Raw genomic sequence first — 13,858 nt, forward strand, 5'->3', positions numbered from 1 at the left:
CAGGGAATACAGATTTCCGGATTAGCGTGTTCTCCGCCTTATCAAGCTAAAGATGGATGTTCTAGTGGTAAGAAACTTATTCTTATAGATTTTGCACAGTATTATACATTAAATTTGTTTTTCTGATACAGAGTTTACTGTTAAAGAGTTGGCATTCCAAGGAATAAAACCAAGAACACCCCAAAGTGAAGAAGTATCCTTTCTCACTAAGGAAATGGTGCTGATGTCTATTAACTCATTACAGAGAAAAACATCTGGGGATGAGATGGTTTGAGGGTAGAAATTAGAGACTACTTTTTTTCTTCCAAATGGAGTTCTGGTGTTTTTCTTGAGGACTCCAATATCCCTTCAGTGTGACTGCATCATCTCTGGATAGAATTTAAAGCTCTCTTACAAATGGAGATGGTGACAGGTACTGACTTTTTCCAAGAGCAGCAAAAAGGGTTAATGTGATCCTTTTCACAGGCCAAGGCCAAGTGTATTAATGAGGGTTTGTGAGAAGAATTCATGCAAATAGTTGTATTTCTGTCCTTTAAAACTAGTTGGGATTTTTAAGTTTGAGGATTTTTTGTTTGTTTTGCTGTTACTGCTTTGAAAGTGGAAAAGAAAAACTACAAAACAGGTAGTCTCCAGGCTTAAAATCGACTTTGTTGATGTACAGCCAAAGCAGACAACAACAGACAAAAATACTTTTTGATGCCTGTTCTTCAAAGGTTCACAGTATTCCGGCTTTAATGTTTTTCTCTCCTTTTATTTTAGACTCTGGTTCAGACTGGAGTCAAGGAATGTACCTTGCTCAGACTCAAGGATCTGACACCGTATCTGAAGCGATAGATGAAGGTGAAACTTCAACAGATTTACTCCCTCAAAAAATTAAGGTAAAACAGAACTGATCATTTTTATTATGGAATAAGAGTGGTGCTACGGAAAGCTCAGAGTAGCTGCTGCTCAATTACTGAACATAAAGCCATTCTGACTATTTTTAAGTGTCAGCTGTTCTAATGCATTTTACAGGACTTCTGATATATGATGTGCATTGTATTTAGAAAGGCCTGTAACTAGTTAAATATGTTTTGACAAAACATATGCTGGTTCGTTTGAAATGGAATCTTTCAGAGACATTCAGTTAGATTAGGTTAAACATAGAATCATAGAATGGTTGAGGTTGGAAGGGACCTCTAGAGACCATCTAGTCCAACCCCCTGCACACGCAGGGTCATGAGTTTTGTAAGACTAGACTAGTTCTCAGTTATGATTATGAAAGTATAACTTTTTTATTTCTTCATATTAATGATATGGTAAAAACATATTACACAATTACTGCATAGCTTCTATAATTTTTTTTAGTTATAATAACTATATTATGAAAGTAAATTAGTGTATTTATTGTAAGTTATAGTGGTAAAATGGTAGCTTAATAGATATATCAAATAATGTAATACAGAACTTGACTGGAAGCTTCCCAGAGTATTGGTTTCCATCAGGTATTCAGTTTAAAATTCAAGTATTGATTTAATAGGTGAACTGTGGGAATTTTCCTTCGGTACTGAGATTTCTCAGTAGTCTAATCTGACCTAATGAGGGCATCTCTCAGTGTTTGGTAAACATGGAAGTGATCAAAGAACTGAGTAACACTTCTGTTATTGATACCAAGGAAGCCTAAGTAGTTTCCTCATGCTGATTAATTTTGAAATAACAATAGTCCAATATGTATGAAATGAGATTTTTATTGCAAGGACTGATATTACTGACTTACTTTTGTATTTACTTTAGGGTTTGCTGAGAGCAGTCCATCATGAAGGCATACAGGTGTTGTCTCTCACTGAATTTCCATATGGTGAAAGAGAGATACAGTCTCCTAAGCAAGGACCTGAATCTTGGTCTGAAGAAAGGAAAGTTTTACTAAGCACTATTGCATCCTTGAAAGACCTGATTGCAAAAATGCAACTTCACGGGGAAGCTGAGGTATGAATGGTATTTTAAAAGTCTATCTAGATTTTATATATATATCTCAAAGCATCATAATGCACTCATTATTCAGCATTAAATTCTGTTAATATGCTGTTGTAAGGCAAGATTTCAGAAATATGAAGTAATAAAATGCATGTTAAAATTACACCTGTCACTTGTTCTTCTGTGTAACTGAACTTAATTATTAAAATAATACTGTAATGAGAGAACAGAAAATGTTTAAATTGCTTAAAAATATTAAACAAAGCTAATATTAATCACTAATTTGTTAAAATTTGCATATAGGGATTTGCTTCTATAACTAACCCAGTTACACTTTTGGAAATATGTAGGCAGTGTCCATTACTTTTGCATTTCCTTCAGTGTGCAAAGTGTGTGGGGGGAGTTAGCTCTGTAGCAATATAAAATTAAATCTTCTTCTGCACGCCGCACAGTTCTGTCACCGTGTAAAAACAGAATTTAAACATATGTAAACAGAAATATACATAACATCATGAAAGTTGAAAGGGTGATGTAATACAGTAACATATATGATATCTATGTGGGACTAAGTTTTCAGTTATAGGAATCTAAATTACATGTAGAATATGCCTACAAATTTTCCTGAAGTTTAACATTTGTGCATGTGCAAGAAATTGTTGCATGTGTGCAACAGATACATGCATTTATATGAACGAATGTTACGCAGCTATTGCATAAGAAAAACTCACTATTCCACTGAAAACACACACTTTATGTAGTAAATAGTAGTGCCGACTCAAAAGTAATGTAATCTTTGAATTTTGCTAAATATTTTTTATACCATTTTAGACTTATGCGAGTTCTGAATCTCCTGAAGGCGTCTCCGACTGGCGAGGAGAACTCCTACATGCCGTTCAACAGGTTTTTGGGAAAGAACAAAATGTTCTTCTTGCTGCGTTTCAAACTGAGCTTGCAGAACTGGGCACAAGAGATGCAGTGATACTGATGAATCAGTTAGAGCACAGACTACAAGAGCAGGTAACGTAAAACGTACTTTAGTTGAGGCCTAATTTATACTTTCCTTGATTTTAAATTTTAATGTGTAAGTCTGTTAAAATATGTATAGCGTTGCATCTGATACTCTGAGGATGAAAGCAGAGGACGACTTGTGGGAAGAAAAGATGTTTGATGCAGTGGAGAGACAGATTTTTGGATACTCAGGCTATAGAAAGAGTACAACCTGTAGAGATAGCTTCTAAGCGAAAACACTTGTCCTGAGCTTGATTTCATTTGGTTAATTAGCAATATGTTAGGCAGGCTGAGAGAAAGAGTAGCTTATATATGTGAAGCAAATTGTAAGGAGGGAAAGTGATAAGGCTGCTCTTCAGGCAGAGAGAGGTCTGTTATCTTCTGTGGGACATGGAAGGGTTAGTGAGGAAAATTAGAATTTGCCATAAAACTAATAGGTCTTTTGATTGTACAGTTTTGGTGCCTAGTCAAGTAATAAGATAAGGCAAGCAGTTCTTTCTCGTGTTACAATATTGTGCTAATTATGCCTTCATTGAAATTGTTTTTAATCTGTATGCACAATGACTTTATAAGTAAGTGTAAAATCTGCACTCTAATGTACTGTTCTAAAAATAATCAGTTTTCCTTCTAAATTTGTTGAAATGTTAATAGGCCACTAATCAGAGAGCAGCTATGGACTGTCTTCAGAATGCAGACAGAAGAAGTTTGCTAATGGAGATTCAAGTATTACATGCTCAGATGAGCAGTAACAAAACTAATCCAAAGAGAGAACAAGAGATTGAGTCAAAAAGCCAAGGTAATTTTGGTCAATTTCCACGTGTTTTTACGTCAGTGCCCACAGATAAATTTGTAGGTGGAAAACTATTAACTTTTTTTTTTTCCTCCTCTGTGATCTTGATATTAATCTAATGTCCTGAGCATGCTGAGTTTTCAGTGTTTTCAATCTTGCTGGACTAACTTTGCAAAAATTATGAAGTAGACCATGCTGTTATAGATTACATTTAACTGGAAGTGATGCAAAGTTATTTTGATTGTTATAAAAATCAGGTTTGCATTTGAAGTCCAACAGCCCTGAAATTTTCTAAGCTGGATATTCAGTCATAAATAAACCAAGTAGCAACTAAACTGAACAACAAAAATGTAAAGATGCACTTTAAAGCTTAAGGTAATCAAATGCCTGCTTTTTGTCATTAATATTTGCTATAACTCTTATACTTTGGAAAATAAAATTATGTTTGTAATAAGCCATTCCGAAGTATTTATAGGAAATGTAATTCAGGCTAGTGGTTTTTTTTAAATGATAACTGTTGGTCGTAATTCAGGTGACATATATATTCATATGGTTATGCATATAGTCTTTTAAATAAGTTTGAGAGTTAAATAAGTTTAAGTAATCTCCATGTTAATGGTTCTCTCATTAGAAATGCTGGAGTACAATATGCAGCAGAGGCAGTCACAGATACTGGAGATGCAAGTGGAGCTCCGGAGTGTGAAGGACAGAGCAGCTGAGCTTCAGGAACAGCTGAATTCAGAGAGAATGATAGGTGCTGAGCTGAAAAATGAGCTTGCACAAGCAAAACTAGAGCTTGAAACAACCCTTAAAGCACAACACAAGCACTTCAAGGACCTAGAAGCCATCAGGTGTGGCTTTCAAGACCAAGTGTTCTTTGTTGACAGTGAAAATAATCTTTTCTGTAATGTCTGTAGCTTACCTGCTCTTGTCTGTGTCTTTTCTGTAGTTCTATAGATTAAGCAGGTATGATTCATAGTGTGGTTTAGTGATATACCAATATTGAGGAAGTTTGGGGGGTTTTTCTCCACATTAGACTGCTGTATGCAAACTAATTATACCATATTTATTAATATAAAGGTTTTCTTGTTTCTTGGAGAATTGGAAAAAGAGTTGCAGAGTTATGATGACATTGCAAAGTGTTTTTGTATGCAACTTGTAACTGGTTAGTTTTGCTTTGGAGTGGACCCAGCATCAGAGTTTCCCAGCCAGCTATTTTGGAAGACTCAGGAAATGTTTTATTATTAATGCCTTAACTAAATGAGTAGGCCTTCTACAGTTAATGTTCAGGTCAGTGATAGCAAATTAAAAGAGAGTTTAAATTGCTTGGTATTACCTTTATAGATCACTGGGTGCAGAGTTCTTCTGCAGAGCGCAGATACATGCTGTGGAGGCAGTTTATTCCACTAAAGGTATTTCTGCTTTTGAGTCAAAAGGCAGAAAGATCCCATAAGCCCCCCTAATGTCCCCCAGCTTCACTTTAATGTGGAATTACCCTAGTTCACACACACACATTGTTCTGAAGCTAGGCTAATACACATTCATGCCAGTTTTACCCCAGGGCAGTATCAATGCTTGGGCAGCCTTCCGTTCCCACAGAAAATGGGCTGTAGATGCTGCCCTCAGCACGCCCAGGCTGCTCCCTGCCCCATGGACCAGTCCCCTGCACTCACTTTCATTGCAGCCTGTCATAGCTGCCACTTCAGGGCTCCATCCTTGAAGCCCTTGTTCATTCCCTGACGGTATTTGCTGGTGGAATTTACTTTCTTACACTAGCTTGAAGATTTTATAATTTTTCACTACAATGAGATAACGTTTCCAGCATTGAAAAATCCTTATAGACACATAATAACAAGATGCTGGCCAGTTGCTGCATTAAGTTGAACACTAGCTCTGTCTGAGCCAGCTAAAAAGTTAACAGAGCAGATGTGCTTTCTGTCAGCATTGAGCTATGCAATTCTTTGGGATGCTTGAGGGTTTTTTTCTAAATATTTTTTCACTCTTATTCTACTACACAAGTAGTCTTTTCAGTGAAAAAGTTGGAGTAAATATCAGCTAATTGATGTTACTGTTGTATGATTAGAGCTATAGTCTTGTACCTGTGTGTGCCAAAGAAAAAAGAAAAAAATTGAGCAGGGGCTTCCGCTGAAGTTCTGTATCTTGAAATGAATAATTCACTGAATAATGGCATGAATTAAGCATCCAAATAATCTGAGTAAACGTGTGGCTGTTTGAACAGCTTGTAAATGGAAAATAATTATGAGCCTAAATTACTTTTTTCCTCTGAAGTGTGACCATATTTGACAACAATCTTACAGATTGCCCGTTTGTCTTTTAGGACTGAAGTTAAAGAAAAAGCAGCTGAGCTAGATGTGCTTAAGGATACAATGGCAAGCGAACAGCAGAAGTCAAGGGAGTTGCAGTGGGCTTTGGAAAAGGAGAAAGCTAAAATGGAACGCACTGAGGAAAGAGGAAGAGAAGAGCTGGAGGTACCCTCTCCCTAATCTCAATTTGGCTATAACATAAAGGATCTCGCAAATATTCTTCAGGCTAGCAATTCCTCTTGATTTATGTTTTTCTGCCAATCCATTTTTTTTTTAAGGAAACACATTGTTTGTCTCTATTTTAAACATCAGCACACTCACCTCATGAAACCCACGCCAGAAGGGAGTAGGGGCTTGCTTTAGAGGAGAATACATTACTAAGCTCTGTGGTGCCTCTGTAGAATATGATGTAGTGAGGGATAAGACAAGAATCAAGGCAAAACAGCAGTCGCTTTAACGGTATGGATTTGTTTACATTGTTAAGTCTTAACTTGGAAAATCACTTTCACAGTTCTAGATGGTAAATGTAGTTAATCACCTTAAACCTCAGAACTGTGGCTCTTCTCATCTCATAAAAAGTGTGTTACAAATATCTTTATGAGATGCTCTGATTTTAAAGACATCTGTAGTATTTTCTAACATCAGATGGAACTGCAGCATGCAGCTGTGTCACACGAATTACAAATGGCAAGACCTGCTGGAAGCAGACTGTGTACAGCTACCGTATTTGCAGTTTTCAGAAGATAATGCAAAGTATGTAGGAGTTGTTTTAATCCATTTTTCTTCTGTTTTTTCGTGAAAGGATTTAAAATTTTCACTTGAAGATCAAAGGCAAAAGAACTTAGAGTTAAATAAACTTTTGGAGCAAGAGAAGCAGCTATCAAGTGATCTGCAACAAAAAATTGAATCCCAAGAAGCGCTGAGTGCTGCCCAGCTGTCACATGAACGAGGCCGTAATTCAGAATTGCAGGTGCTCCTCGAATCCGAGAAGGTTCGAGCTCTTGAAATAAGCAGTGCCCTAGAAAGGGAGAAGGAGCTGTGCGCTCAGCTTCAAAGTGCTGAAGATAAGGGGCAAGCTGGAACACCTAATCCATCTGAGGAATTACTTAAAGAGCTACAGAAACAAATGGATGAAAAGCATGACCGTGTGGTGGAGTTAGTAAGTGAGATGGAGAAGTATAAACTGGAATCTGTGCAAGCGAGACAGCAGCTGGAAAAGGAAAGGCAGATCCAGAGGAAAGCATTACAAGCAGAACGAGATGCTAACGTAATAGCACAGAAGAAACTCCATGAACTGGAGTCCAAAATAGAAGATCTTCAGTGGCAGCTTGGAGAAAAGAAACAAGAAGTTCATAAATTGGGAAATGAAGCAAAGAAATTGCAGGAAATAATCCAAGAACTGCAGAAAAAGGAGCAGGAGAATGAAGCAAAAAAGGAGGCCGAAAGAACAAGCCACAATCGAAATGAGGTACAGTAAGACTTAGAGCAATGTAATTCTGAACTGTGCAATTTTGCTTTAATTCTCTTGTTCAGTTAGAGTCATTTGCCACTGCGCCTTTACTCCATCTATAAAACAGTTTCTGTATTATACCTGCTAAAAATAGAGGCAGCAGGGAAAACACTAAGCCCCTTCAGTGGTGCTACCCCAAGCTACTCACACCCGTTCTCTGCGGATGCAGCTGCAGAGGTGAGTGAGGGGGAATGCAAGCAGGAGAAGTGCATCCGAATGCCAGTGCTTTGTATCCCGGTACAGCAGGACGGGAACGTTCCCCACACCCAGTCTAGCAAGTGAAGTGAACGATTCCTGCTCAGGAGTGCTCCAGGTTCCTAATGCTTGGGCCACAGACCACAGGTGGGCTTTGAAACATCAAAAAGTGATCTGTCCAGTAGCTGCAGTAATTAAATGAATTAATAAGCAAACATGCATATGCATGAATACAGTCATGTTAGCAAACAAAATAAAAGGAGGAAATCAAAGCAAACATTAATCACAGAGTTAGCTTAATTTTTAGATTATTGAAAATTGGAACTGCCGTTGCCGATGAATTCTTTCTTTCCCTTATATAAAAGGTTTGAGCAGGTTTAAAAGAAAAAATAAAGACTTTTAAAACCATCGGAACTTCGCTACAAGAGATAAGAGTTGCCAAATGGGTGATTTGTTAATAGCCCTAGATAGGGTTGACAGGAGTCTTGTTTCTTTGGTAATTATGTGTTTTTGCCCCCATCTTGTAACTGGCTTACGCTGTTTGTGGAGCCGGGAAGAACGTTTCTCTCTTCATTTAGTTTGGCTACTGCTTCTAATCTGCTGAAGAGCTGCCCCCAGGCACAGGGCGGGCGCTGAGGTAGCGAGAGGCGGTTGTGCGCCTGCCCCGAGGGCGCCCGCCAGCCCGTGGTCAAGGCAGGTTTGGTGCGTGCGTTGGGTGGCCTCGGCCTGCGCGTGGGGGCTGGAGCACAGGGCCACCGTGGGCTTTGGCTGGTCCCTTCACTGTGTCCTTCAGAACCAAATGTTTCTGGTCTAAAGCACCGTACCACATACAACTTGTATATAATAAATATATCCCTACAGAGAGCCTGGGATACACCAAATGAGAGAACAAGAAACTGGGTTCTCCAGCAAAAAATGGAAGGAGCCGAGACCAATGAATCAACCTACCCCGCACTGACGGGAGGAGGGGAGATCCCTGCGGCCTCAGAAGTTCTGGAAAATGTCAGGCAAAAGCTACAAAACGCGTCCCCAAAGCTGAAGCAATTGGCTCGGAAGGCTGCTAGCAGGTGAGATGAATCTTCAGCGTGCTGCTCAGGAGCACCCAGGAAATCGTTGGGTTTTAATTGTAATTTCCAGGCTGTCCACCTAACTACCTTTTGTGTTCTGTTCTATAATATATAAATATATTATAAAATTTTAAGAAATTAAATTCAAATTAAATATTATAAAGTGTTAAATATATTAAATATATCTTGAAATATTTGAGCAAAATAAAATGCAGTGTACCATAAGATTTTTTTCACAAATTTCACAAACTTGTGAGAATCAAAATCACATTTCTAAACATAATTCATATAGAACTTTTCTTCCCAAAATACCAGGTGTTGTTCTATGTAAATTCTACATAAATTGGAGGCAATTTAATTTAGTTACCTAGGTGTCACTCAGCACCCTTGAAAACGTTGCTGTGAGCTCCAGTCGCCCTTCTGGTAATTGGGCTGTAGATCCAGGGCGTGCGTGTGGGCAGGAGGTGGCTGCTCTCTGGGTTCGACTGTGTCCTGTTAAACTGTGTGTGTTGCTGAAGCTGCCACGTTCATTTCAGATTGCAGTTCGAAACAGCAGATGATCAAGACTTTATCACTATACAAAATGCTATTGAAGAAGTGATTTCAGAACTACAAAAATTGCCTGGGTTGTCATATCTAGAAGAGGTGAGAGTGTAATATTGTAACTTGATTTGTTGGGAGATTTTTGGACAATGAGAGTGAACAGAAAAGGGCAAGGAACTGTTCAGTTTGTACTTATCTGGGGCTGTACTTTATAGAGGAAAATCTGTTCCAGTGTATGTGCTGGTCTGAAGTTGGCAAAGTCAGTTTTGGGGTGTGGGGTTTTTTTTGTTTTTGTTTTTGTTTTTTTTTGCTTTTTGCTTTTTCTGGTTTTAATTCCCATTGAAGTGAATTTATAGCTTTAAAATTAAAACTTTTCTATTTTATTTCCTTAAAAAGGACTTAGAGATTGCTGAAGTTCTTAGCTTTTTTTTAAAGAAAAGATATTTTCATATCAGTAGTATTTCTGTAACTGCAGTTATAATGAGAAACTTTGGTTGGTACTTCCCTGATATGAAAATCAACATTTACTGTTTCGTGTGTTGTGTTGATCCTGTTTTTCCCAAAGGAAAGGCAATAGAAGATCATCTGCACCTATTTAACACACGTAATGGAGTAATCTGTTACAAAAACTTCATTAGTATTTGCTTTTAGCCAAACTTGGCTGGGTCCTTACCTGTATTTTAAGCAAAGATTTCAACATAGCTAAAAGCTTTGTGCATTATTTATTTTTCCTTTAAGTTGGAAAGAAATCAAAACACAGTAGAAAAGTTTTGCACATTGTTAGAGTGTGAGCGAGCTCCCATGGCAGTGTTCTGCTGTGGTATGCTTGATAAGCACAGAGAATTATTCACATTATATCTAATTTAGATGTAAACTTGTATTTTCTTTCTGTGAATGACCAAGTCGTTGTAACCATCCTGCACAAAAGCTTTTTGCAGTAAGCCCAAGTCATGTTGAAGGTGGCACCTCCAGTCTAATGCAGGTCGGGTTTAATTTTGTGTTTCTTTCCAGCTGAAGCTCGCGCTGCCCCCAGGGACTCCCTCCAGCTCCCTGACGGAGAGGCTGCTGCGGCAGAACGCGGAGCTCACGGGCTTCGTGAGCAGGCTGAGCGAGGAGAAGAACAACCTGAGGAATGCTGTCCTGAGGCTGGAGGAAGAGCTGCGGAGATGCCAGCACAGAGCACGCTCTGGAGACTACGTACGTCTGCAGTGGCACTGATATCACCACGTATATAGGCATACATGCGTTACACTCTGAAATAACCTTAACACTGTCCTGGCTCCCTAGGTGGGGAAGTGATTGAGTTATCTGCCTTTTTCAGCTTCCCTCCTGCAGAGCAAACAGATGCGAGTTACACTGCTCATATGGTGAGGGTATCTTGCCTTGCTGTGTGCTATGTAGTAAACTTTGGGCCTTTTTACCCAGCTGTCGTTTGTTAACTGCTCTTCCCTTTTAAATTCCTTCCGCTTCTCCTTGGATCTCATCATGTAGCTGAGAGCAGAGAGATGCAGGTATCCTGGAGCTCGGGGAGCCAAGCGATCCACGGAGGGCATTTCCACAGGAAGTTGGCTCTCAAACTGGCTACATAGGAAGTGTTAGGATCCCAGGTTGACCTCAGACCCGTTCACTGGATGTTCTTTCTCAGTAACTTTGACTTCTCCTGCAAATCAATGACTAGAATGACACAGCTCAGACTTTTCAGAACTGTGTGGTTCAAATTAAGGATTATTTTTTCCCTCTTCAGTCTTCTAGACATTCATCAGATGTTGAAGTTAATATCGATGCTCTTGTTGCCTCCGAGAAGGAAGCTTGGAAGAGGGAGAAGCTGTCCCTGCAGCAGTCTCTGAAGCAGGCCCATGCGGAGCTCGCCAAGCTGAGAGCAGAGCTCCGGAGCGAGGCTTTCCTCAGGGAGCTGGGCTCAGACTCGGAAAATGCCGTCCTAAGGGTAGGAGGACTTCATTGCCCACATACTAGTTGCAGCTGGTTTTCTCATTCTGGCTTAGGTCTATAATCCTTTGTGTTCACTTTGCTCATTCTAAGTAAACTGGTAACAAATCAGTTCTAAGAGTCACATGCCTAGAAACATGGCGCTCTCCTTCTCCCCAAGACTGCTATGGAAACACCTCCCTTGTCCCTTCTGAGGGCAAGAAGCCCAACAAGTGTGTGCCACGTTTCCTGCTGCTCAAGTCATGCCCATGTGATGCAGCTGCATTCAACAACTGAACTGCATTGCAGTCTCCCCATGACAGCCATGAATAACCACAGAAATGCTGCACAAGTAACAATGCTAAAGAAATAGCATCCTAATCATTTTTGGAGCTTATGCTGCTTCCTTTATTTCTTGTTGTAGAGAATTTACGGAAAATACCTGCGAGCGGAGAGCTTCCGGAAGGCTCTCATCTACCAGAAGAAATACCTGCTGCTGCTGCTGGGGGGGTTCCAGGAGTGCGAGGAGGCCACGCTGGCCCTCATCGCGCGCATGGGCGGCCAGCCCTCCTACACCCACCTGGACATCCTCACCCGCCGCCCAAAGGCCTTCACGAGGTTTCGCTCTGCAGTCCGGGTGGCCATTGCAATCTCAAGGTGATTTGGAAATCTGCAGTGTGAATATGCAGCTTAATAGCTACCTTTCTAGCTGGGTGTAGAACTTCTCTTTTTGCATCCTGTTTAAACTTCATTTTTGGTAGTCATGAAAATAACTATTACTGTACTATAATACTAGGTATGGTGGTGAGTTGAACACAGCATAGGTAAAATCTGTAAGGAGTAAGGTGTAGGAGTAAGGTGTTTGAGATGCTCAGCAGTCTGATTCTAGTTGAAAAACCTCGTGAGTCTGTATTCAGTAATTTATTAATGATAGAATGCATTGGATGCAGCCTTAACTTTAGAAAAGAATAATTACTATTAATTTCTAGAGCATGTGCTTATTTACAAATGTATTTTCTGCAGCTTAATTTTCTCTGGAAGTCAAACTCTTAAACGTAAGTATCATAAAGATTTATGGATGACAGGAAATTAAGTTGCTGAAATGCTCAGAAATGCTGAGGAAATCTGCAGGGTGCTGTGTCACCCCCAGCTCAGAGAGTCCTTGGCTGTGTGTGTGACCGCAGCCACAGGCCCCAGGAGAGCGGCCACGGGCTCAGGATGAGTAAAAGAAAAAGCTGCCCCTGTATCCTCATCCTGCTGCATTGCAAGGAAACCTCTCCCACAAGGTTTGAACCCCCCAATGTTTGTGCTTGCTGAATTCAAGGAGCTGCTCAAGTAGCTGTGGGGAGGCTTTTATTCCAAACGCGCTGTCATTACTTGTCTTTGCGTGACGCAGTGGGGCTGGGTGCTGATTTAGTGCCACTCTGTGGATTGAAGTGTGGCTGCTGTGTTGTGCAGGGCAGCTCTTGGCTGTCTGCTTCACCAAGGCAGCACGGCTGGAACCACTGAACTGCAGAGGTGAAACTGCAAGGAGATTTTGACAAAGATTTTTTTTAGGGTCGAGATGTGTATAAGGATGTTCTCTACCTAATCTTAAGGTTTTAAAAACACATCTACTCATTTTGCTTGTTCTTTAAGAAATACTTACATGTTGTTTTTTCTTCCTTTCTTTTTTTTTCTTTTGTTTTAATGCAGGATGAAGTTTTTGGTTCGTCGCTGGCACAGAGTTACAGGTTCTGGGATATTAACCATCAGCAGGGATGTCTTTAGCCAGAACACAGGTAAATCCCAGCCCAGGACTGGCTGAGGAAAGGGTGGTCACCAATCCCCCTGCTGCTGAATGAGGCTGCTTTTCAATCTTCCTTTTCCTCAGGCAGAGTGATTGGGCTGCCATTCCCCCTTCCTTTTGCTGGAATTGCTGGGATGGGTGAATTTCTCAGGTTTCTGATCACTTCCATGGTCTGCTGAGACACTGAAGCACTCACTTGGTCTCCAATCTTGTTTTGCTTCGTTATGGGCAGGATTTAAAAAAGGAAAAAAGGCAACTTTCCCTCTGTGTTTGTCCTAGCAACTTTACCTGCCTCAGTGGGTTTCCCCTGAGAAATTTGTATCCCTAGTTTGAAGAGGGAACACTGAGGACAGGAACAGATGGAGAAAGGTTCCTTCCTGACTCACTCCGTGCTCTCCAGGTGTGCAGGAGCAGCCCGCGCTGCCGGCAGCCGCAGGGAGGCCGGGGCGGCACCGCACGTCTCCCTCAGGGCGTCTGAAAGGGCGTCTTGGACTAGGTGGTCTCTAGAGGTCCCTTCCAAACTCAACCATCTGTGATTCCGTGAAAGAATCTGGAGAAGAGGGGCCTGCTCTGCTACCAGGGCCTTGTGGGGGTGTCCGGGGCCGAAGGCGGCGTTTGCTCAACGTCCTGCTCTGCCGGGGCCTCTTCCCGAGCGGCAGAGACGGAGAGCGTCGCTCTTGGTCATGCGTCAGCCTGACTTCAAACAAACATCCGTGTTTTGTGAGCTGCAAACAGAGAACTTGCCACAAAATT

The 13,858-nt window shown here is 40.7% G+C and overlaps 1 protein-coding gene across 1 annotated transcript in view; it reads left to right on the forward strand.

Moving 5' to 3' along the window:
- AKAP9 (A-kinase anchoring protein 9) overlaps positions 1-13,858 on the forward strand; it is a 100,768-nt gene that overhangs the window by 85,535 nt on the left and 1,375 nt on the right. The window contains 14 exon segments of the mRNA XM_088533569.1: positions 4-67; positions 760-878; positions 1,774-1,965; positions 2,782-2,970; positions 3,613-3,757; positions 4,383-4,602; positions 6,090-6,240; positions 6,878-7,543; positions 8,642-8,847; positions 9,384-9,492; positions 10,402-10,587; positions 11,135-11,335; positions 11,741-11,973; positions 13,012-13,097. Coding sequence (XP_088389695.1) covers positions 4-67; positions 760-878; positions 1,774-1,965; positions 2,782-2,970; positions 3,613-3,757; positions 4,383-4,602; positions 6,090-6,240; positions 6,878-7,543; positions 8,642-8,847; positions 9,384-9,492; positions 10,402-10,587; positions 11,135-11,335; positions 11,741-11,973; positions 13,012-13,097 — 2,767 coding nt within the window.

Source organism: Tinamus guttatus, unplaced genomic scaffold, assembly GCF_059628265.1.
Source record: "Tinamus guttatus ecotype Peru unplaced genomic scaffold, ASM5962826v1 Tinamus_guttatus_pri_ptg000509l, whole genome shotgun sequence".
Taxonomy (NCBI): Eukaryota; Metazoa; Chordata; class Aves; order Tinamiformes; family Tinamidae; genus Tinamus; species Tinamus guttatus.